The sequence below is a fragment of the Scophthalmus maximus genome, chromosome 9, assembly GCF_022379125.1.
Source record: "Scophthalmus maximus strain ysfricsl-2021 chromosome 9, ASM2237912v1, whole genome shotgun sequence".
NCBI classification, from domain to species: Eukaryota; Metazoa; Chordata; class Actinopteri; order Pleuronectiformes; family Scophthalmidae; genus Scophthalmus; species Scophthalmus maximus.
Genome location: NC_061523.1, coordinates 15673019 through 15695039, shown reverse-complemented (window position 1 = coordinate 15695039; position 22021 = coordinate 15673019). Strand labels below are relative to the sequence as shown.

The 22021-nt window shown below is 43.5% G+C and overlaps 3 protein-coding genes across 3 annotated transcripts; 1 reads left to right on the top strand and 2 right to left on the bottom strand.

Annotated features, from left to right (window-relative positions):
- Nucleotides 1–1029: 1029 nt before the first annotated feature.
- Nucleotides 1030–10226, bottom strand: efemp2a (EGF containing fibulin extracellular matrix protein 2a). Its single transcript, XM_035649069.2, has 11 exons — nucleotides 10019–10226; nucleotides 5927–6248; nucleotides 5288–5336; nucleotides 4995–5183; nucleotides 4348–4470; nucleotides 4112–4228; nucleotides 3381–3500; nucleotides 3160–3279; nucleotides 2885–3011; nucleotides 2001–2196; nucleotides 1030–1895 (listed from the first exon to the last, which is right to left on the bottom strand). Exons 2-11 carry the CDS (start codon nucleotides 6026–6028, stop codon nucleotides 1734–1736), a joined length of 1305 nt encoding a protein of 434 aa, XP_035504962.1. The 5' UTR covers nucleotides 6029–6248; nucleotides 10019–10226; the 3' UTR covers nucleotides 1030–1733.
- A 1535-nt stretch (nucleotides 10227–11761) lies between these two features.
- On the bottom strand, nucleotides 11762–16583 carry fibpa (fibroblast growth factor (acidic) intracellular binding protein a). Its single transcript, XM_035649075.2, has 11 exons — nucleotides 16258–16583; nucleotides 16068–16152; nucleotides 15221–15419; nucleotides 14943–15069; nucleotides 14660–14760; nucleotides 13671–13804; nucleotides 13136–13244; nucleotides 12973–13036; nucleotides 12777–12863; nucleotides 12527–12624; nucleotides 11762–12059 (listed from the first exon to the last, which is right to left on the bottom strand). The coding sequence occupies exons 2-11, from the start codon at nucleotides 16150–16152 to the stop codon at nucleotides 11990–11992; spliced, it is 1074 nt and encodes a 357-aa protein (XP_035504968.1). The 5' UTR covers nucleotides 16258–16583; the 3' UTR covers nucleotides 11762–11989.
- Nucleotides 16538–21977, top strand: ccdc85b (coiled-coil domain containing 85B). Its single transcript, XM_035649080.2, has 2 exons — nucleotides 16538–16675; nucleotides 19254–21977. Exon 2 carries the CDS (start codon nucleotides 20107–20109, stop codon nucleotides 20707–20709), a length of 603 nt encoding a protein of 200 aa, XP_035504973.1. The 5' UTR covers nucleotides 16538–16675; nucleotides 19254–20106; the 3' UTR covers nucleotides 20710–21977.
- Nucleotides 21978–22021: the final 44 nt, after the last annotated feature.

Genomic DNA, 22021 nt, shown 5'->3' with positions numbered 1-22021 from the left:
GTGTGTGTCTGTGTGTAGGACTGGGCGGAGCCAACAGCAGTGGACTAGAAAAATAAGGGCTCCCCCCTCTCTCTCTGACTATTCCCCCCCCCATGTCTTTTTTTGTTGTTTTTTTTGTCAAGAGAATCAGTTGCACACAAGGGAAGTGCTGTGACAGTAAAAGTAGAAGGCTGCAGAGCTTCAGTCCTCTTTCGTTTAAACTGCAGCCATTTTCTGCCTTTGTTTCCGAAGTTCAGGAAGCTAGAATCAGAATCATAGATACTTCATTGATCCACAGGAGAAATGGGGTTTTGTTACAGTTGCTCCAACCAAGATATATATATATAAACAGACCTAAAACTATAATAACTTGAAATATGAATAACAATAATGTGTATTCTGTGCATTGAAACGTGTCTGTCTGTGTGGTCAGGAAGTGGAAACAAGATTTAATCTGCCTTTTGAAACATGTTTAGATCATCGGTGATGATGGGAGGAATCAAAATGGGACTGTGCTATTTCATATCATAGTTTGGGAGAGTGTTTTAGCATAGAGCTTGTGTTGGACAGGAGAGGGTTCGTGGCGATGTTGGATGATGTTGTAGACAGAAGTGAATGTTGTGTGGGTGCAGGTAGAGAAGGAGGTGGTTCTTATATTTGAACACAGCTACACAGTGATCCGTGGTGATGCTGTGTCGTGGGCCTGACTTACTGACAGGGTGCCCACCTTATGACCACGTAGACTTGCCTGCTTCAACTTTCAGCACGCTGACAATAACAAATATTACAGTTATAACAATAAACTGAACCGGACTTTTTTTTTTATTAATTAATTTTGTCTATGAAATGTTTTAAAAAAATCAAGTGTTTCAATTTACCACAGCAAATGGTAATATAGTCATAATACTTTCTAAATACAATTAACTGTTTCCTTTTTTATTCATATAAAACAGTTGCCAATTACTTTTCTGTCGATCAACTAATCAATTACTTTTGTTCGCTAAAGAATATTAGAAGCTCCAGATGGATGAATGCTGTGACACAGAGATGTAAAGGTATATTGTTTTATTTGGGTTCAAATTTTAATCTTAGAAAAAAAAGTACAACACGTGACAATCTGCCAAACGGCAATTATGGAGAGCTTGAACATAGGACAGAACAGTGGAGGGGGAGGGAGGAGTGTGGATGCTGACGTCTGATATGAGTGGTTACTGGTCTGTGAAAAAGGAAAACGAGAGTAAAGTGACAAACGGAGTGGAACTGAAGATGAGGATGTAAACTGGTGAACGTGGATTAATCTAGTGACGCTGGGCGTGAATCACTCCAGCTGATTGCAGACGACACAGATCTGTTATCACCCTGAACAAGTGTGGAGAAAAGAAATCCCCCTTTTTTTGTACACACACTTGACGACAGGATGACGCTGTCAGAGAAAAGTGCAGTAAAAAATAATTGAGAAACTGGAAAAAAACTGACAGAGGGAACATGTTAATGCTAATACTGCTACACGTATACTGTACACTGTATACTGTATGTATATTCCTACACGTAATATTGTGGGCTGACAAAAAAATGTGTGGTTTTCTTCGGACAAGTAAAAAAGCAAAGAGTGTAACATCACAGTGACTGGTTGAACTGCATCCACCACTTCTTTTTTTCTTTTTTTGCATCTGTGCTTCTCCCCAGCTCTTTCTCTCCATCTTTTCTCTGTGTTCCTCCAGTTGTCTTCTTCTTCTTCTTCTTCTTCTTCCTCTTTAAAAAGTGTAAGGCCCAACGTAGATGGAGAGTCTGAGGGCGGAGCTGCCATGGAAGCTGAGCAGAGGGTTAACTGACACCATCTCCAGGTCCAACGTGTACTCTCTGGGCCCCGACACAGCACGGGCCAGCACCAGCATGGCACTGATATTATTGATTTGCTGGAGAAGACAAAACAAATATTACTAAGTACAAAACCCACATTAATTCTCATTAACCATCACCACGACGCTCTTCTCCATGCTCTGCTCTCTGACAGTTCTCACCCTGATGTAAAAGTCTCCGTTCTCGTCACCGGAGCGGATGCGGAAGGTGTTGTAAGCCCCCGGAGAGACGCTGGTGGCTTGGATCTGGAAGATGTCGGAGGGGACCGAGCGCTCCGAGGTGATGGTCATGTAGCGGTGGACGATGGAGAAAGGTAGATCTCTACAGGCGGGCTTGCTGACGGGACACACACAGCGACTGGACACACACACACACGCACACGCACGCACACGCACACACAGAGTGGAAGACAATTCAGAGGCATTTGCATGTCATTGTGTGTCTTTGTGGTCATTCTGCATCTTTATGTTGTTGTTTTGCTGGTTTTCGTGGTCATTCTGTCCCTGTAATTGTTCAATTGACTTTATAACAAGAAACATTTCCAACATAGGTTCTGACTAATGGGCCAATATGTTCCTTAAATAATCCATCTCTGATAGTGTGAGCAGAAAACTACAACAGTAGTTCATAAATCAGCCAGCAGAGGGAGTAATATTTCAAAGAGGAAAGCCTAAAGAGTCTTAAAATCTCTGCTCTGAAAATCCTAACAAACATTGACAGTAGCCATTGTTTTTCTAAAACCCCTTTAATACTAAACAAATCACCAGGGATATGTTAATCGTGTCCCACACCTGTTACCAATCCAACACTTGTTCACGACTGTAATAGTTTTCTTATTGCACTGCACCGTGTTCACAAAAAGAAGGTCGCTACGTTGGACTCGTGTGTGGAAAAAGTAATTGGGAAAATCTTGAGCCATGCTCAATAAAGGCCCTGATTATATTCTGAGGCGAGGGCCAGCACATATTTGAGTAATTGGGAAAAGGTGTGTGAAAGTGTGTGCTTGTGCGTTAACACGCTCGAGCTTTCACGAGGTGTCACTCACTTCTCAGACACCTGGATGTACGGGTCTTGGCATCGGTTGCTGTCCACACACTGGTATCTTCCGTGGATATTCACGCACGTCTGCGTCTCAGTACACTGATGTTCACCTGTTTCACATTCATTTATATCTGCAGAGGGAAAAATGTCTCATGATCACCGGGAGCAGGACAAGACAAGAGTGTGCAGGATTAGAGCCGCTCTCAAAGAATGAGTGACTTGCGCGGAGATGAAGGTGTTAGTTTTGGGAGGAAAAAGGGGGGGCAGGTGTGTGCTTACCCTGGCACAGTCTGGTTCCCAGCAGCTGGTACCCTTCAGGGCACACGCAGGAGAACTTTCCTGGTTCATTGACACACTGGTACTGGCACTGGTAGCTGGAGTAGCTGCACTCGTCAATGTCTGTCAAGTTGCAAGTTCAGGTTTTATTAACCCTCTGCCCACTACTGAAGACAGGAAGGGGGCACACAGACATGTCGCAAAAATGACAGGGGGTCTCTTACCATTGCAAGCAAAGCCATCAGGCCCCAGCTCGTAGCCCAGGTCGCAGCGACAGAGGAAGGTGCCGTATGTGTTGTAACACCTCTGAGAGCAGGGGGCACCCATGTCACATTCATTCACATCTGAAATGGAGGTAAGGTGGATTTTATAGAGCACTGAAGAAGTCAACTTTAGACATATAAGCTTTTTGTAATTTTATGTGGGACGACAGACTGGAAAGCGCACACACATCCCCAAAAACTTTTTATGGGTTCTGGATAGAAAACTCAAACTGAAGGCACAACTCAGAATGAAAGTTCCAAATAAATCTAAAAAGCCCTCAAAACATGATTCCCTAGTCGGCTTATTACGAGGAGTGATGGGGTCCAACGTGAACTGTTGAGACTCTTGGTTCAACAATTGGTTCCTTCGCCATGAGACTTCTATCTGTGACGTTTCAAATCTTAACCTGAAAAATATACTTTTACTTAGTTTATAGAAAATTACGTACGAGTACAGATTAAAGTACCAAACAGCACATAAAGTAGTTCAAATGAACTCTTTGACTTTGACCAGCCACAACATTAAATTGCCTTTTAAAGACACATTTAGCTGTTACTACTTTTGTGCTTTTACAAGATTACAAATGCAGGACTTTAACTTGTTATGGGGTTAGTTTTAAATTGTATTGCTACTTTTACCGAGGTGGCTTGAATTGATTATTATTTCTTCCATTACTGGTTGCATGACTCACCAATGCAAGATCGGTTGTTTCCTGCCAGCTGGAAACCAGGTTCACATTGACAGGAGAAGGAACCGGGGACGTTGACGCAGCGATGTTGGCAGTATCTGTACCTGCACTCATCGATGTCTAAGAGAGAGAAAAAGAGTGAAAAGAGGTAAGTAACCTCAGGCCCTGCGGCTGTAACCAACTTCTAACTAAGTTTGCCATATTTAAACCTCCTGCGAGAAAAATCCAGATCATCTCACCGATACACTCTGTGCCAACCTTGCGGTAACCATCCGGACACTGGCAAGTGAAGGCGCCCAGTGTGTTGATACACTGCTGGCTGGGCTGGCAGTCGTGTTCATCTCGCTCACACTCATCGACATCTGTGGTTGTGGGTGAAGTGAAACAGGGACACGCATGGTGAGCAAATGCAGCATCATCCGGCCTGGACTGACCAATGCTCTGTGATTGTTCGGAGGTTCACCGGTGGCGAGTCCGCTCCCCTCCCCTCATTTGCACCCAAACAGCTCAGAACATCACATCGTGGTTGAACAGTTTCGTGTTGAACAGTTTTTGCTGCCTAACGCAGACCCAGACGAACACCTCGCCATCCTCCAGCTCAAGTATTGCCTCGGTTATTAAAACACAGCAGCTGTCCCAGTGTGAAATCTTCCACATTCCTACACTGCGGCTGCCCCGCGTGGACTCATACTCACTCACACCCACACAGATTGCACCAACACGCTGCCTCCAGTCCCTAACACCTGCTACGGCCACCTGTCCCTCGCAGTTTGTGGCCACCGACAATAAATTTACACAATAACACACACAAATGTGATTAATGATCACTCATCCTGTCGCCACCTGTCCACCTCCGACCCCCCAGACCTACAAAACAGACACTCACCCACACAGCTGTCTCCCTGCGGCTCGTAGCCCAGAGGGCAGGGGTTAAAGGGCTCGGTGGGCGCAATGGGGGGCTCTGGAGCTGGGATGACTGACGCAGAGCGAGGGAGGCACAGGTACCCGCCATAGTGGTTGAAGCACTTCATTTCCCCTTTGCAGGCATCAGGAATGGTCGCACACTCGTTTATGTCTGACGGGAGATGCACAGACAGATATCGATGAGTGTGAACTGTTACTGCACGTAAAAAATGAGCGTAGAGTTGCAAATGACTGCAGGTAGATGAGAACGTTAACCTTTGCAGTGCTCAGTCTGAGGGTCCCAGTGATACCCATCTGTGCATTCCTACAAAGAAGGAACAAAAGAGCAAAGTTGACCGTGAGAAAATGGTGGAAAGAAAGATGTGAACAGCCGCTCTGAGCCTCAAAGTTGCATAATTATAATACATAATAAATTCCCCAGTAGTAGGATGGGGAAAAATAGAAGCAGAGCAGAGAGAAACACATTTTCTCCTGTAGTCATGTTGGAGCACTGTGCCAAGAAGACAAGAAGTCTGCAGCTGGTAAGCGAAGTATGACATTTTAAAGTGTCACTTCAAACACAAAGAATGTAGGGCCACTGTTTGGAAGAGGGGTCATTATCATTCTGGGAAATATATATTGCAGTAAGAGGCATGGAAAGAAAAGCATGGAATTAAAAGTAAAATTACCTCCAGTTAGTACAACTATAAAATGTTGGAAGGGGGAAAACTGCTGTGGAATATTACACAGGAAAAAGAAGAGCAGCTAATGGAAAGGGAGAGCTAAGGGCAACAGTTCAACACAAACAAATCTGTAATAAAAAAACAAAACAGGTGTGGTGTATGATAAAAGACAAGATGCAAAGAAAAAAAGAAAGGAGACGAGAGGGAGGGAGAGAGAATCAGCCATCCTTACCGTGTAGGTGTCACTTTCTGTAGGTGGCTGTGAAATAGCACTGCGGAGGAGCACAGACACACATATGCACACGCACAAGTTTGACACACCAGCACCCTGCATACTAATGCATTAATTGGTGGGAGACAAGGACATGAACACACGTACAACATGCACACAAACAAACACACTCACTCACACACACACACAAACACACACACACACACACACACACACACAAACACAAACACACACACACACACACACACACACAGCTTTCAGACAGGTAGCAGTGCCTTGAAGAGGAGACTTTGTGGTGTACAGGGCAGCCGAGACGTGGGATCTGTATTTCAGAGAGACACAGAGGGAAAGAGAAGAGAGAGGCTACATTAGAAATCACAAAATGCTTTGATTCAAACTCTCAAAACTCGCTGGTGCTGTGAGTTGTTTCCCACAGCTGAAATGCATAAATCAACAAAAAAAAAAAACCTGCAGAAGCCAATTTTTTAAGAGGTCATTCTGACCGCACAGCTCACAGTAGACTTTGTTCACTGCTTGTCAACCAAACAGTCCCCCACCCCCCGATCGCAGCGAGAATAAATGGAATAAATGAGCCTGGCAGGTAAAAACATAAACACTGTGACGTCCTCCATCCTTCAGCTGAAAATAACAAAGTCAACATCGCAGAAATACTTTCATATTAGCTGCTCACAGAAAGCCCTCTGTGTCTGCAGGCTGGCAGACTACCACTCACTGGAATGATAGTCTTGCCGGCCGCTGCCTCCCGAGGTTCGGTTTGCTGTGTATCAGAGCAAAATCGATGGGGAAATCATAAATCCTGGCTGTCGCTTCCATATTTTAAAAAATGGCATCTCTTGTTTCGTTGCTTCAGTTTCAGATAAGGAATCTCCTTCCCTCTCTAATGTTGTGTCTTTGTAGGATGAGAGTGCATCTTTCTTTGTAAGTGGTGGAAAGTCACAAACTACAGTCAAGAACTGGTTGTTTTTTTTCATTTTACAGTACTTTTTACAACTGCAGTTAATGTTTTCTTTGATTTTACACATACACACATATGATTTGCTTATCAAATATGATGTGTTGTTACAGATTAAAGGCCCTTTATATATACCCACAGAGGTTGAGGTATGTGGCTGATTAGAGCTGTTGTACAAAGATTGAATTGAATTGAATTGAATTGAAGAACCACAAAGCTGCAACTTGTCCTGCACATAAACTAAACTCACTAAATTTTAACTTGTTTTACAAGATCATGACTTACTTGTGCACATAAACTTTTATCTTGTGTGCATAAGATTAAAATATCTTAATCTTTCAGGACTTTGGGATCTACATGATTTAACACTCTGGAGGAGGCATTAAGGTGTACTTCTACTCTGGATACTTAAAGTACTGCTTGTAGACCTTTACTTCATCAGAATTGAGGATGAAGGCAGGACGTTTAGTATTATAACCTTGATACACTGCTGCATTTACCGAAGCGTCTCAGTGCGTCCACCACCACGGGTCTTTTCTGCAGTGTTCTGTAGAGCGTGGTGTGTTTTGGAGGTATATTTATAGTGTATTATGTTTGCTGAGTGCTCCGATGGACTTGGCTGTTCTCCCAGCAGAGACACAACCATCCTTCAGTTAATGTTCCTGGAGAGAAGCTGTAAGTGATTCTGCTGACTCCACACATAAACACATAATCTCTTCCAGCTCAAATAGAGAAAGCAGGCCAAATGGAGGCATAAAAATCATGAAACGACATGAAAGTTATAGTCACTGCCTGCCTACGTGCACAGAGACACACTCTGAGCTAAACTCCCGGAGGCCACATTTACGGTCATTGCCTATTGTTATATTTAGTGTTGTGACAAACAGAAGTCCACAGGATGACGTGGACACCCTCAAATACTCCACGGATGACATCACGGGCAATTTGTGACCTTTCTGTGGTCGAAAGCAGCAAAACATCCCTTCAGCCTGTCAGCGCAGACGGTAACACATACCACCATGCAACCAGACTACCGTAGAACGTGACCCGTCTGAACTGGACAGGCAGCCACCTATACCCAGCAAGTATGTGACCCAAAAACCACCCGAAAACAAACTGACCATTAGTCCAGGGTCCAGTCACTCACTGGCTACTGGGTGTGGGCAGCAGGGATGCATGGGTGTTGCCCTGCTGCCGCTGGAGATCAAGTGGCGGTGGACCTCTGGAATGCCCGTGGCGAGGATGTGGGCGCCAGTTCTCAGCTGGGATGCCCTGCCACGGCAGAGGTTCCCAGAGTATCAGGTTCTGGGAAACCCCCCATGGTTCACATAAGAGACAGCTGGTGCCAAACCTCTAGCCGCTGCTCCCCAACCTCACATCTCTCCTCATTGTGTAGGAGGATGTCGAAGAATGTGCCCCTGCGGCAGAAGGTCACCGTCTGGGTCTGGACGACCACTGACGGAGACACAGGTTCACTGTTACTCCACCTCACCAATGCTGTTTGCTCTGACACCTGTTGTGTTTCACGTTCACATTACCTGCACAGATACAATGATTTCAATCAAATGTGATTACTAGAGAGAAATGGTAAATCAGTAAATTGATAAGCTGATTGACGGAAATTGATCAGTGACAATTATGATAATAATTTAACAGGTTAAGACCATTTCTTTGCTTAAAATTCAGCTCCTGAAAAGTTTGTTTTGGATTGGATTTTGTGTGTTGGTTGGAAAAAATCGATGTCACCCTGGATTTTAGGATATTTTGAAAGGCACTTTTATCTGACATTTTGTAAACCAAATGATTTATCAAGATATCAAGAAATAATCAAAGAATCGATAAGGGAAATGACTGACACTTACAGCAGTTGCAGATCATATCAAAACATCTGTTGTGTACTTCATTCACCTTGAATCTCATGATATTTATTATCGAACACGATTAGTGTTCAGGCCTCACCTTGGCCTCAGCAACAACAGGCGTCTGACCAACTTCTAAATTTACACAGTCAGCACAATTTAACAAGCAGAAATGTCAGGCGGCTCATAAAAGTGACCACATGGGAACCGGGAAAAACAAACAGTTGGACCACACACACACACACACACACAGTGTAAACTGCGGGATGGCGATGTCTTGTACTGTATACGTAGTTTTCTTTGTGTTGTTCTGCTCTGTCGTGCGTGGAGCAGCCTGAGAACATGGTGGCCCAGTGCGATCCAGCTGCGCTCGGCTACCGTTGTGGCTGTGAACCTGCAAGTCGGGGGGGGGGGTCTGCATCTCACACACTGTCCAACTCCTGTTTTGAGAATCTGCATAGTCTGTCCCCCACTGAGCTGCTCTGTCTCCTTCTGTAAGGACTGTTACAGGGCTGAGATGTATTAGTAGATGCAGACAATGTGGCATTAGATGATGGGCTGCTCTGAGGGTAACACTCTTCCTTCCTGTTGCCTGGCCTGTTATAATTAATTGTACTTGAGTCTTTACAGTGATGCTGGGGGTGACACATGTTAGCTATTAGGAGCAAACTCCATTAACAGTGATACAATAGTGATAATAGAATAGCAAGGCAGCGTCACACACCCCCTGTCATCCAGGTTTCAAGATTTATCCTGTGTGTTTGACGCTGGCACCTGTGGCGACTGCCTTCTCTCAGAAGATCGACTTACTACTCCACCCACATTGTCTTACTGTAGTTTCCCCCCACATGACTAACAAAGCTGAGATTGTGAAACAGCCTTTAACTGTTGTACAAGAAGGATGAGGTGGAAGAATTTTGTAACAAACTGTACAATAATACGTGCCCTGTGTGACTCACGGCCTCTCTTCCTGTCTACCCCCTCTGTTACAGTCTCTGGAGCACTGAGCCAAGACACGCACAGACTGTGGGCCACAGTTTCTTGGCTCTGGTGAGGAACTAAGTGTAGCTATGAGAGCAGAGCAGACAGCAGAGCAGCGGTGCAACTGTGACGTGTATGGCCAGAACCAGAAAAGTGGTTAAGAGGTACATCTCACTTCCATTACCAAACTGTCTCAAAAAATGATAAGTTCTCTGTTTTGACACAAATCTCCTCCTCTTACATACGGATAAGACATTAGAGAAACTCAGGAAAACTCACGGATGAATGTTTTTCCGTCGGGGCTTCTGTCTGAGTCCAAGTGTCCCGCTGACCGATGTGTCCTTCTGCTGGAAGCGGTCGTTGCTCCCGGCTGAGCTGGCGTACAGAAGTGGTCCCTTAAACTCCTGCCTGTATGACCCTGAGAGAGTGAGTGGGGAGACCGACAGCTGGAGCAGCTGAACACATGCAAAGGGAGGGAGAGAGAGAGCGAGCGAGACCATGAGACACAGGGAGGGAGGGAGAGAGGGAGGGAGGGGGAGAGAGAGAGAGAGAGGGAGAGAGAGAGAGAGAGAGAGAGAGAGAGAGAGAGAGAGAGAGAGTATTCTTACCCCCCCTCTGGCCCCCTGCACTGCCATCCTCCACTCTCCAAACCCCCTCTCCCTGACCCCCCAGGATGCAAATTCCTGGTCTGCGGCCCAAATTCCCAAATTCCAAATCGGTCCAAATCGCAGGCGGAACAACAACTCACAGATTCACACACACACATGCCCCCCCATCTTCTTACCCAATGCCCCTCTTACTGGTACCACAACACACCTGGTTTCATTTAAACCAAATCCCCACAAAAGCCCCAAGCTCTCCCACCCTTTCCTCCATTTTCCCATTTACCCCCCATCTATCTATACTTACCTCCCCCATCTTTTTTTCCCTCCATAAAGCGACTAAAGCCCTTGCTCTAGTCCAATCTGACATGCAGGATATTTATAGCTGAGCAGAGAGAAGTTAATGGAATGTGGATAAAAATTAGAGAGTGGAGAAGTGTGTGTGTGTGTGTGTGTGTGTGTGTGTGTGTGTGTGTGTGTGTGGAGACCTACTCGGAAAAATTTCTCAGCTTATTTTCGCAGAATAAAACCGATGGGGCTTTTGGGGAGAAAATATTAAAAATAAACAGCTATTATTATTCTTAATCAACATTCTAACTTTGCTGCTTGCCCTGTGTATGGACACGACTAATCCATGAGTGCACTTGGAATCAATTTGCAGTGTTGTGATGTAAACTGGCGAAGATGTTGCTTAACCTACATTAGTCTTATTAAGTTGAAGACTGCCTCAACAAAGGTCACCCTTGTGCTCCCCACAAAACAAAAGCCTCTTCAAATTAAATCAACAGCATCCACATTGCTATAATTGCAGGCTTCTTACAAAATGTAACTTTTAAGTTTTGAATTTCTTTAATAGACATAATAGTCGTTATATATTTAGAAAACAGTCATGCTGTTTTGCATTATGGGAGCAATTCCTGTATGTTTATCCTGTCTTTTTGTAAGTAAACCTGCAGTTTTAAGTGGGTTTACAAACCTAAACTTAGCCTCTGAATGTTTATCTGTCCCATGTTTCTGGGTGGTGACAGAGATGGCAGCTGCTATTACATGGGGGTGTTGTTAAAAGTCACACAAACAACCCCCTACCTGGACCAACTGTGCCCCCCGGTAGGTCCCTTATGCCTACGGTCACACACAAACCTCCCACACACTGTGAGAGCTCTTCATGACACATTGAATCTGCAGGTCATATTTAAAATCTTAAACACTTGGTGCAGACTGCGAACAAATCTTAAATATTCACTTTTTCTTTTTAAATGTATCTCTCTCTCTCTCTTTTCTCCATCCAGCACTCACACGATCAGTCAATCCCGTCTCTGGAATGAGTAAATGTAAACATCTTTTTCATTTAACATAGAAGATAAAAGTATGACATAAAACAGAATGACCTTTTAAACGATACCATAAAAGAAGATTGACATTTTGATGTAAATACGTTTTCATTTTATTTACAAACAAAATTTAAAGACACTTCGGGTCGCTAGGGAAGCAAACTCCAGAGCCAAAAACAATAATGGAGCTCGAGATAACGATTCATCAGCGAACAGAGAAAGCGCAAACTGAAGGGCTAAGATAAAGGCTTCGGCGGGAGGAAACAAACCAGACGAATAGCAGAGAGAAGAGAGGAGAGAGCCGCAACAGATAGGCTTCAGTCGTGATACATTTTGAAGATGCAGCTTTTGATGACGCCCATGTATCTGTCCCACACGACCTGGTGTCTGAGGAGCGGAAAACAGAGAGCCAGATTAAACCGAGTCAAAGAGTGTGACTGTAATTGTGAAATCTGGGTGAAGAGGGTAAATGAGGCAATCTTTGTCCACTCGGAGTAATGAGGGGGGTCTACATTTATTTTTATGAATATCTCTTTGTTAGGCACGTAGTGGTGCGGAGCTGTGTCAACTCTTAACTACATTCCTGAGTGTTTGCATGAGAAACAAGGTAACTACTGTTTAAGAAATCAGGGGCAAGACAGAGAGACACCCAATGGTAGAATATGGACGTCAATATTAATGGGAGGATTTAAACACACCAACAACTCAGCTATTGGTTAATCATCACGAAGCCCTCCACAAAAACACGGCTGTATTTTTAGCTTTGCCTGCCCCTTTGGGAGTTGATTACATTGGCAGGGTCGGTGCCATGCTCTGCCAGATAGGTTTTACAGAATAAAAGCACATTGACTCACTTGAATGTGTCAAGTATGTGTGCGGAGTTTGTGTAGTGAGTGAGGTAGAGTCTCATATCCGCAGCTGTCCATCGGTCTGAACGGCACGGCTCAATAAACTGGAGGAGGAGAGGAGGGGAGGAGATGTTACATCACACCGTCTCAAAGGTAGACTTTAAAGTTGGCACAGGCATCAGGATTTTTTGGCTGGATGGTGCGTCTTTGCTTACAACACATGTGAAACTACATTTTGCCAAAAAAAAGCACAAACCTTCTCCACAAGATCAATGAAGAAATCTCTGACATCTTTTGTGTTCGTTAACTTGGCGGCGATGTTGACGAGGCCTCTGGAAAGATTCTGCCGGAAGACGAAGAGAAATTCATCTCAAAACTGCTTTTCTTGTTTCACTGTGAAAGCTACTGGCCCGATTATATTTAGGACATGAGGAAGGTGTAATCTTTCTCACCTTGAAATTAGCCTCCATCTCATTAAAAGCTTTAGTCTTTCCTCTGAGAGCTGTACAGACCAGACTGAACAGAGAGAACAAAAACAGATTGTGGATAAAAATGATGTAAGGAAACTAGTACATTTTTCAGCTATCAGCAAAAATATTTAGATATTTCGGTTACCTTTTGTGTTGATCAAGCAGATCTTTGTCTGCGATTAAAATCTTCAGTTCCTTCAGCTCTTGTAAAAACTCTTTATCAAGATCGATGTCCATGTCTTCCACCATGTTGTCTACAAAAGTGATTCAAGTTGGTCAAATCAGCGTAAAGGACGTTTTATCGTATCTTTTTCAGACAATTATTCTGTTATGACATTATTCAGACTCTCCTTAATCCAGTTAACCCTTTTCACTTTTTCAAAAGGGTAACTTACAAATTTAAAATTCATCCATATTCCAATGAGGACCAGCAAACCCTGGAGGACCTCTGGTGGTCAGAGGGCCTCACTGACAGAGGCCCTGCACTGAATGTTCCTTATTTATTATCCACAGCCAACATTGGGCAGCCGACCAGTTCTCTATTTTAAGCCCTTATCTTGTACAGTTTCAATAGTTTATCTCATATTTTTGTTCTGTAAGTCACTGTTAGAAAAGGGATAGGAGCCATACACGTCGTATTTCAGCAAAAATGGCCAAAAGAAACAACCGTAATCGCTCACCCGCTGCCCCAACAGTCCAGTTGTTGATAAGCTGCCCAGCACAGACGGCAAAGTCCTGGAAAGTGAGGTAGTGTAGCTTTCTTTTCCCCGTCTCAAAGCGATTGTTGGCAAAGAAAACAATGGCGGCGTAATCCCTGAAACAACCAGTGGAGGCATTATAGGAAATAAAAAAATAAAAAAGGAATAAGATAGAACTTTGTTGATTTTTTGGGGTTTGGATTACCTGAACAACAGCATTAATGAGGTATTGTGTCAGAAATAGAAAACAATACAAAGTAGCATGAGGTAATTCATCCTATTACTAAAACAAGCAGGGGTCCGGTACAAGTTGTACTTACCCAGGATGGGCTTTTGTTATTTGGCTTCACCGAGCACAACATAAATAAATATTATATTATCAAATTACTAGATTGGAAAGTGGCACTCCAAAATAATTTAATATACTGTGACCAAACACAGTAATTGTATTAAGTTGATTACTTAGTGAGTAATTTACTTTTTTGTCTGATGATAAATATACTATAATGAACATGTGATGCAGTTTTTTAAAAAGTTAAGTAATGTCCAACTGATTCTGAGAAGAGAAGAGAAGAGGATGAAGTCTGATGAGGTCAATGTGACTGAAATGTTCATTCATAATCAGGGGAAATATTTAACACTTGCGAATAATTTTTCATATAAAAGACATCAGAGGTGATACAAATTATGTATTTTACTGCAAACTCTTCTCTTTTGTCCCCGTCAGGATCCTGTAGAAATGGCAACTCTGATCTGATTGGTCAGTAGTTGGGCTGTTGACAGGTTGTTGATCTGATCAAATTTAACCAGCTCCGTATCAGGTCCTTCCATGGTGATTTAGCCCAACTGGGGTTTATCCTGAAGTTACCACACTTACCAGAAAATCCTGCTTTTTGGTACAGACCCCACATCTGAAGAAATACCAATGTTTAGGGAGGGAAGGCTCATACTCTGTTCTTCTCACTGATTACCTTGCAAGCTTGTCGGAGAGAAGAAAATGCTGACGTATGTTCTCCACCAGGCGTCCCTTCAGCTCTTCCACAACTTTGAAAACACGTTTGAAGTTGTCAAACTGAAATTAAACACATGACAGAAGGCAAATATAGAGTAGCAGCAACAAGGTGAGTTCTTATGAAAAGGAAATTCAGACAAGAACCACAATAATATCCATGTTTCAAAACTAAAATGGATCAACACTGCAGAGCACTGCCAATTTGAAAACTGATAAGAGATAATCAATCAAAGCGTGTTTACCTGTCGTCTGCAGCTTTTTAGCGTCACGCCTGTCTTGGCACTTATGTCGTCTAAGTCTTTCTTTGTTCCTTTAGAGAGTTTCTTTCCCAGGACCTCACGGACGAAGACATCATCAAAAGCATAGTATCTAAACAAAGAAACATAAGGGCAAAAAAAGGAAATCTGTAAGATGCCCATTCCAAAGATAAGAAAATGTCGAAAAATAGGTAAATCCTTGATAAAATGTTGCCAGCCAGAAACTAAAAACACTTAAATATATGAGGGCATCGTTACTGCACCTCTCTATGAGGATGGCTTGTCGATGAGGGGGGATCTGGAACAGGAGCTGATTGGCTAGTTTAGCTGGACTGTGCAGCAGACGCTCACACATCTGGAAAGTCCTGTACTGGTCCATGGTGTCGCTCAGCAGCACATCTGCGCTCGCCTCACACTCCTCCAGCACTCCTCCCTCCATGCGTACCCTCACCGCGTCATTCACTGTTGTGATGAGAAAAATTGGACAAGCATAGTTCAAAGGTCATATTTAGAAACTTGAACTATTATAGTATATAACCTACAGCTGGACTAAATGACTACTGCAACGTCACAGTTCACATTGGGCGCTACTGGTTTGCTGGATGTGGAGGTAGATGCTGCAGTACGTAATTTAGTTTTTTGTTTGTCTGTCTGTCAGCAGGATTACTCAAAAACTACTGAACCTATTATGACATTTTGTAGATGGGTGGGGTTATGACCCAAGAAAGAAACCAAATTTTGGGGCATAGCAAGACAGGCCCTTAGTCTTGGCGGAGGTAGGTCCTCTGGTTCCAAATATGACTTGTGACACTTTTTTTTTTATTCATGAATTAACGTGCTGCCCCAAGTTCAACCAAGGAGTGAATTGTCGTTGTCTTTGCTGCAGCAAAATAATTCCTTTCCTCTCTATCTTGATTATCATCTAGAAAACCTAAAGTTTATAGTGCACTCGCTTGGGATTACAAAACCCAGATTGATAACAATGCAATAAAAAAAAAAAAACTCGAATACATCAGGACTCTGCAGAAGTACCTCCACATCCATCTACGCCCACACTCCTACGCCCACACAGTGACCCAGACATCTGTGAACCTATGAAGGGACCGGTACCTGTGTGTCCATCCAGCCAGAGCTGATACACCTCCTCGTCCATGATGGTGGTGTTACCCACGAACACATCCAGCTCCACGGCCATCTGCGTGGAGACGAGCAGAAATCTATAAGGTCATGTGGCGATTTAACACAAAACGTTTAGCTCAAGTAACCGTCGACGAACACAAACACCAGAGTGATTTTTTACCTTTGATTAGCACGTTGTCCTCGCCAGATCTAAGCACCAAAGCTAACGAAACACCACAGAGTAGATGGTTTAATTGTATTAACTGAGTTTAACTTGACTATCCATGGCTCACTAGCTAACTTCCTCCACTGGAGCTTAGCTTCCGGTGCTAGCTGCGTCGCAAAGTTATTAAATAAAACGGTCAATTGAGACCAAGTTAACATGAAGATATATTCGGGTGAGAGTTGCAGTTTTTAACGTTTGTTTTCAGAACACGAACATCTACTAAAACGCTGTTGTCATTGTACAGTCGTGGATCCGCAGTGTCAACAACAGCGGCAGTCGTCGAACACGGACTTCCGGTTTTGTGACGTCACCGGTCTCTACGCAGGACTGAGCACATTTACAGTACTACTGTAGTATTTGTTCTCCATCTGAGGTAAATATTCTTTTTACTATTTACTTTCGTTAGTTGTTACTTTGCAGATTCAGATTAGAAACACAAAATTAATTTAACAAATTCATTAGGATGTATTAGTGTACTATTATTGGTACTTTAATAATAATAATGATATTTCTGCATAACGTCGCCTCTACTTTTACTTTAAGTGTAAGATTTGATTAATTCTTCCAGCACTGCCTTTATTATTATTATCTCCTTATTCGCACAACAAAAATATGAATTAATTATTTTCTTTGAATATTAATTTACTACCTTTTGATCATGTGTGTGCCCCTGGCTGCGTTGAACTTTTGTTATTGAATGTTTATTGTTCCCATGTTCCTTGTTTGTTAGTGTTTTGTTGTTGTTTGCAACAAGCTATGGTGGGTCTTATTTTAAATGTTATATATTGTGCAAGTGCATATCAGGCACAGTAAATGCAAAAACCTTGTCATATATATTTTTCTAATTATTACAAGCACATATTACTGAGGATACATAGTGATGTTGTAAAGGATTGTGAATTTATTGTTTGTGTATTTTTACACCCAATGCATTTTCGAGGCTTATACGTTTATTCTGAAACAACCATACCGGAAATGACTGTTAGGTTTCCCTCTGTGTTCTTATTTATCGACAGTTGACTTTAACGTTCTAATCTCTACGTTCATCTCCCGTGTTTGTTTCTTCTTATTTTATACATTGTAACATGAACACACAACAAATAAACTGATTCTGTGTGAGACTGAGGCATGTTCGTTGTTGCTATAGTTACAGTTGACCCAATAAAGGTGACGTCACCTCCATCAATTTGTGGATACAGTCTGGCAGAATTCCGAGACGAGCAGCGATCTTAACCTTTAATATCTAATTATATAAACTAATACATTGTATCCTTTTGACCTGATTATATAAACTGAACATGGTCTGTCATTATTAGATGGGGAACTTTAATGGGCGGTGAATAATATTGAGGCAGATCAATCTAACAAGGCATAAAGGACAGTGCTTTTTAGGTCCCATTAACACGAAATATTACATTCATTGGGGTTTGCACATTTATAAAACAGCAATTTATATAAGAATTATACACAATTCATATATATTAGTTGTTTCAGTCTTTTTTCTTGTGGTGGAATCTTTTATTATTATGTTATCTATTTCATGTTTGAGTTGAAGACCCCCTTCCTGATCTGTCAGTGGGATCTGTTACTCAAATCCCACTACTGGATTCAAACCACAGTAAGAAAGTCTTATGTGGCCACACGAAAATCAAACGACAATGGACGACCATTGAAGGACTCAAATTACACCTTTTTTTTTCTTCTTTTTTTTTTTTACAGTTTACGCATTTGACAGTAAAGATGGAGCCTATAGTTGATCTCTGCCCTTTCATTTGTGCTCATGTCAGATCAGAGACAGGCCTCTGCGAGCACCAGGCCCCTCCAGCGACTCGCCTGCGTTTACACAATCTGCTCTCTTTTCCTCCCGCGATTAATCTGAATAAATCCCCGTAAATCCCCTCTCCCCACCCTCCCTTTCTGTGTTTCTGCATGTGTCCTTCAAAATCAAAACATGGGAGAAAACGACCTCGTCAACATGTCTTTTTGTCGCATCTCTCGCGGCACATCAACGTTCATTTCTAACCTCACATGACACCCTGATTCCCTCCCGGGCTCCCCCTTGCACGGTTAACACCCCACATTGTTATGGCCTCAGTGGAACAATGGAGGTGGGACAGAGGGCGGAAGGATGTGGCTGAATGCCTCAGCATAAACCCGTCGGAAAAAAAAGGGCTGCAGTTACACTTTCCGCCAGTGTTCTTTGAAAAGAAACGAGTACACCCAGGAGTCACTCGTGTAACCATGTGGCCTACTGTAACTCACATACCTTTCTCTAGTGGAGAATAGAGACAGGTATATGACACTGATGGGTCTCATGTTTTGAAAAGATTTGGGGACAAAGATTTCACTTATACAGATCAGTGAAATCTCAGAGGAAGTGGCTTCACTTGGGCCTCTCCTGTTGATTTCGTTTGTAAATTGTGCTCATCCATGTTGTTTTGGTTTCCATGGTATAATGTGGGTTAAGATATGTTTTTGAATCCAAATGAGGGGGGCGGGGGGCACAAGTTATTCACCGATGGAGCAGATCTTCAGCCCCACATCTTGCTGTTCTCCCAGTGTAACAGTGATGGTTGGAGTCAGTTCACCCCAATCACAGAGGTGATCTAGTCCATTTAGCCATTCACTGCCATGGCATAAGTGTGGTATGTACAAGAGCCACTGGAAACCTCAGAGGAAACCACAAATATTTCTGATCACTATCTAACCGACGTGTCAAATTTGCAGTCATCGTAAAAATGTACAGCTTCCGTGAAACTACACGAAATAAAAGCAGGGTTGTTTTGGAACATGGTTGCATCGAAATAAGATCAACACGCCTGCTGTGAAAATCAAACCTGCTAAATGTTTTAAATCTATTTTAATACTTAAATGAAATCCCAAACTTTATTTCATAACACTTCCTCGCTTCTTTCCTTAAACGTTAACGAATTGGTGCTTTTATTTTGCAGGCCACGGAGATGCGTTTCCGGCAGTGCTTCAAGCTTGACGCGCAGCTCGCTGACGAGCGGAGTCACAGCCGTGAAAGTGGTGAAGGCGGACATTGTTGTGGTGACTGCCCGGCCCCAGAGGATGAGCAGGGGCGGTGCACTTATTTTGAAGGGCTAGATTTGTTTTTTATTTTATTGTATTTTCATCTAAGGAATGAAACGTTTGGGATATCGATATATTTTTGTAACAGCAACAATAAGACGCCGATGCACCGCGCGGACTCCTCCTCCTGCAGCCACCGGTGAAGTGAGTTCATTCAGCCGAGGCGAGCGGAGCTCAGCCTGACGAGACGATGCCAGCGACGTGAAATCACAACATCTGCAGGGTGTGCATCCGAGGCGGCCGGATTAAGCCTCCGTGGATCGACCGGGCTTTTGTTCGTAGGCCACAGGAACAAAAAAAAACCACGGGGCGACTGTTGCCTTCAAAATATTGCGAGGGGAGGTAAAACGAGGACAGTTGCATCGCTGGAGGCCTTTTGGAGAACACAGCCTGCTGCTGAGAGGATGACAGATTGACATTAATGAGGGTTTGCGGTGCATTTTCATACACGACCTCATTAAGGCATTATCCACGGAGAAGAAGACAGAAGTCGCTGCGCCTCGAAGACAGCCGTCTAAATAAAGACATCACATGTTTCTGCCTTGATTTGGCCTCTGGTGCTGCAGGGATTGCATATGGTCTTCATGACACCCAAACACCGAATGAACATGAAGGCGAGGATGTGACGACTCCATGTTGAGCTCCGAGGTATCGTCTCAGCGCTTCGAATAGCTTCTCAGGTCCCCTCGAGGTTTAGGTCTTGCATAGAAAATGGGCAGCGAAGGTGAGATGATAAACAGAGAACTGTCAAAGATGTCCGACGAGGATTTGCTGGCGTGCTCCAAAGAGGAGCTGCTGAGCCGGCTGCGTAAAGAGGAGTCGGAGAAGATGTCAGCCCTCATCCAGCGAGGGCGACTGATAAAAGAGGTGAATAAACAGCTGCAGGGACACCTCCTCGAGATCAGGGAACTGAAAGTCATCAACCAGCGGCTGCAGGAGGAGAACGTGGAGCTGCGGGACCTGTGCTGCTTCCTGGACGACGACCGGCTCAAAGTGAAGAAGCTGGCCAGGGAATGGCAGCTGTTCGGCCACCACGCCGCCAAAGTGATGCGGGAGGACCTGGGCGGGTACTTGAAGAAGCTCGCCGACCTGGAGCGCATGCAGGACGGCCTGGTGAAGGAGAACATCGACCTGAAGGAGCTGTGTCTGGTGCTGGAGGAGGAGTGTGTCAGCAGGAGCGACTCCAGCCCCGGCGGGTCCACCGAGCTCAACCTGCCCTGCATGGTGGCCCGGGACCTGGGGGACGGGAGCTCGAGCACAGGCAGCGTGGGAAGCCCCGACCAGCTCCACCTGGTGTGCTCACCTGATGACTGATGACAGATGTGTGTCGGCAGTCTGGACCTCTCCGACCTGACTAACCTTGACAGGATGGTGACACGGACACAGAAGCTTTGTCAGACAGTACAACTCAAGCTGGTGCAAAATGCATAAGGGCCTTCTGAATGCTGCAAAGATGCGTGTGCCATTAGGTTGCAGCTTGACGAAGATTCCTCATAGACATTTTTAGGACTTTACAAAGGACATTCATTAGATGTTTGCCAGATGATAATGTATTTAAATTTCACAGTGCTTTTTCTAAAGACTCGTCTGTTTTTGGGGAAATTCTTTTTCAGTGGTCTGTTGTTGGAAAAAAAATGAAAAAAGGATGGGACCAAAAAAGTGGGTCACAAATATAAATTTATCTCATGCACTGGACTAGCCCACACTGGTAGAAGCCTTTTTCCTATTGCACTGGACAGCGTTACAATTGGATCTTTACATCCCAGATCTAAAGATCCATTTCAATCCAGTTTTGAGCCATATTAAGTCCTCTGAATTCCAATAGCACTGACAGAGATGATGAGTTGTGATAAACAGAAAAAATATGAGACTATTTGATATTTGCTTTTGCTAGATGCCCAATAATGTGTAATATTTTATGCACTCTCTTCCTCAGGACAGGATTGGAGTGCCATATGTGCATGATGATTGTCACACGTTGTACAGGCCTGTGAAGCAGACTGGTGTTGAAGGCCCTTCAGGTTCACTGCAGGTGGGGCTGCTGTGTATAACGTTAACGTGCTGGAGCCTGCAAGCCAGCGCACTTGTTAAGACATGATAAATGTCCCTGGACCTCACTCGGAGCTGAACTGAGTCAGTTCTGACACGTTTTTTAAATCCAACTGGGAACTCTTTTTATCAAACTGGAAGGTCTACAAGTTTTAATTATTTCTATTCTCTTCTCCTCTATCCAAGCCAAGCTCTTTAAATTCACTCGTAGGACTTTTTATTTTTCTTACCTATTTGTCGCTGATGTTTTATTAGCATATCACAATTTGTTTAAGTTGGGCAAAGGTCAGACTCCTCCTCTGTAACTCATGCTTTGTATTTACCCTGTAACTTTAGCGATCTTAACTTTCCTAACTTTGACCCTCATTTATCTTGATTTATCTGTTTTAACTAGCATTACTTACCAATATCAGTTTAAATCATAGCTAATGCACATGGATTAGAAACGATTTATTTTGTCGTTAGCTGTTTTTATTGGTGGGCAATGCTCATAGAGCATTGGAGAGCTTTTAATACAGTGGGAATGACACTTGCGTGCTGTTCGGACCCTTTCTTTACGTGTTTGACTTTGCAGAAA

Excerpts from the sequence above, each read along its gene's own strand:
- efemp2a (XM_035649069.2), bottom strand. The coding sequence starts at position 6,028 with ATGCAGGGTGCTGGTGTGTCAAACTTGTGCGTGTGCATATGTGTGTCT. Across the intron at positions 5,184-5,287 it reads TCAGACTGAGCACTGCAAAG|ACATAAACGAGTGTGCGACC; the intron begins GTTAACGTTCTC and ends ATCTCCCGTCAG. Across the intron at positions 3,501-4,111 it reads AAACAACCGATCTTGCATTG|ATGTGAATGAATGTGACATG; the intron begins GTGAGTCATGCA and ends CCTCCATTTCAG.
- fibpa (XM_035649075.2), bottom strand. The coding sequence starts at position 16,152 with ATGGCCGTGGAGCTGGATGTGTTCGTGGGTAACACCACCATCATGGAC. Across the intron at positions 13,245-13,670 it reads CTGGACTGTTGGGGCAGCGG|ACAACATGGTGGAAGACATG; the intron begins GTGAGCGATTAC and ends TCACTTTTGTAG. Across the intron at positions 13,037-13,135 it reads CTGCTTGATCAACACAAAAG|TCTGGTCTGTACAGCTCTCA; the intron begins GTAACCGAAATA and ends CTCTCTGTTCAG.
- ccdc85b (XM_035649080.2), top strand. The coding sequence starts at position 20,107 with ATGGGCAGCGAAGGTGAGATGATAAACAGAGAACTGTCAAAGATGTCC.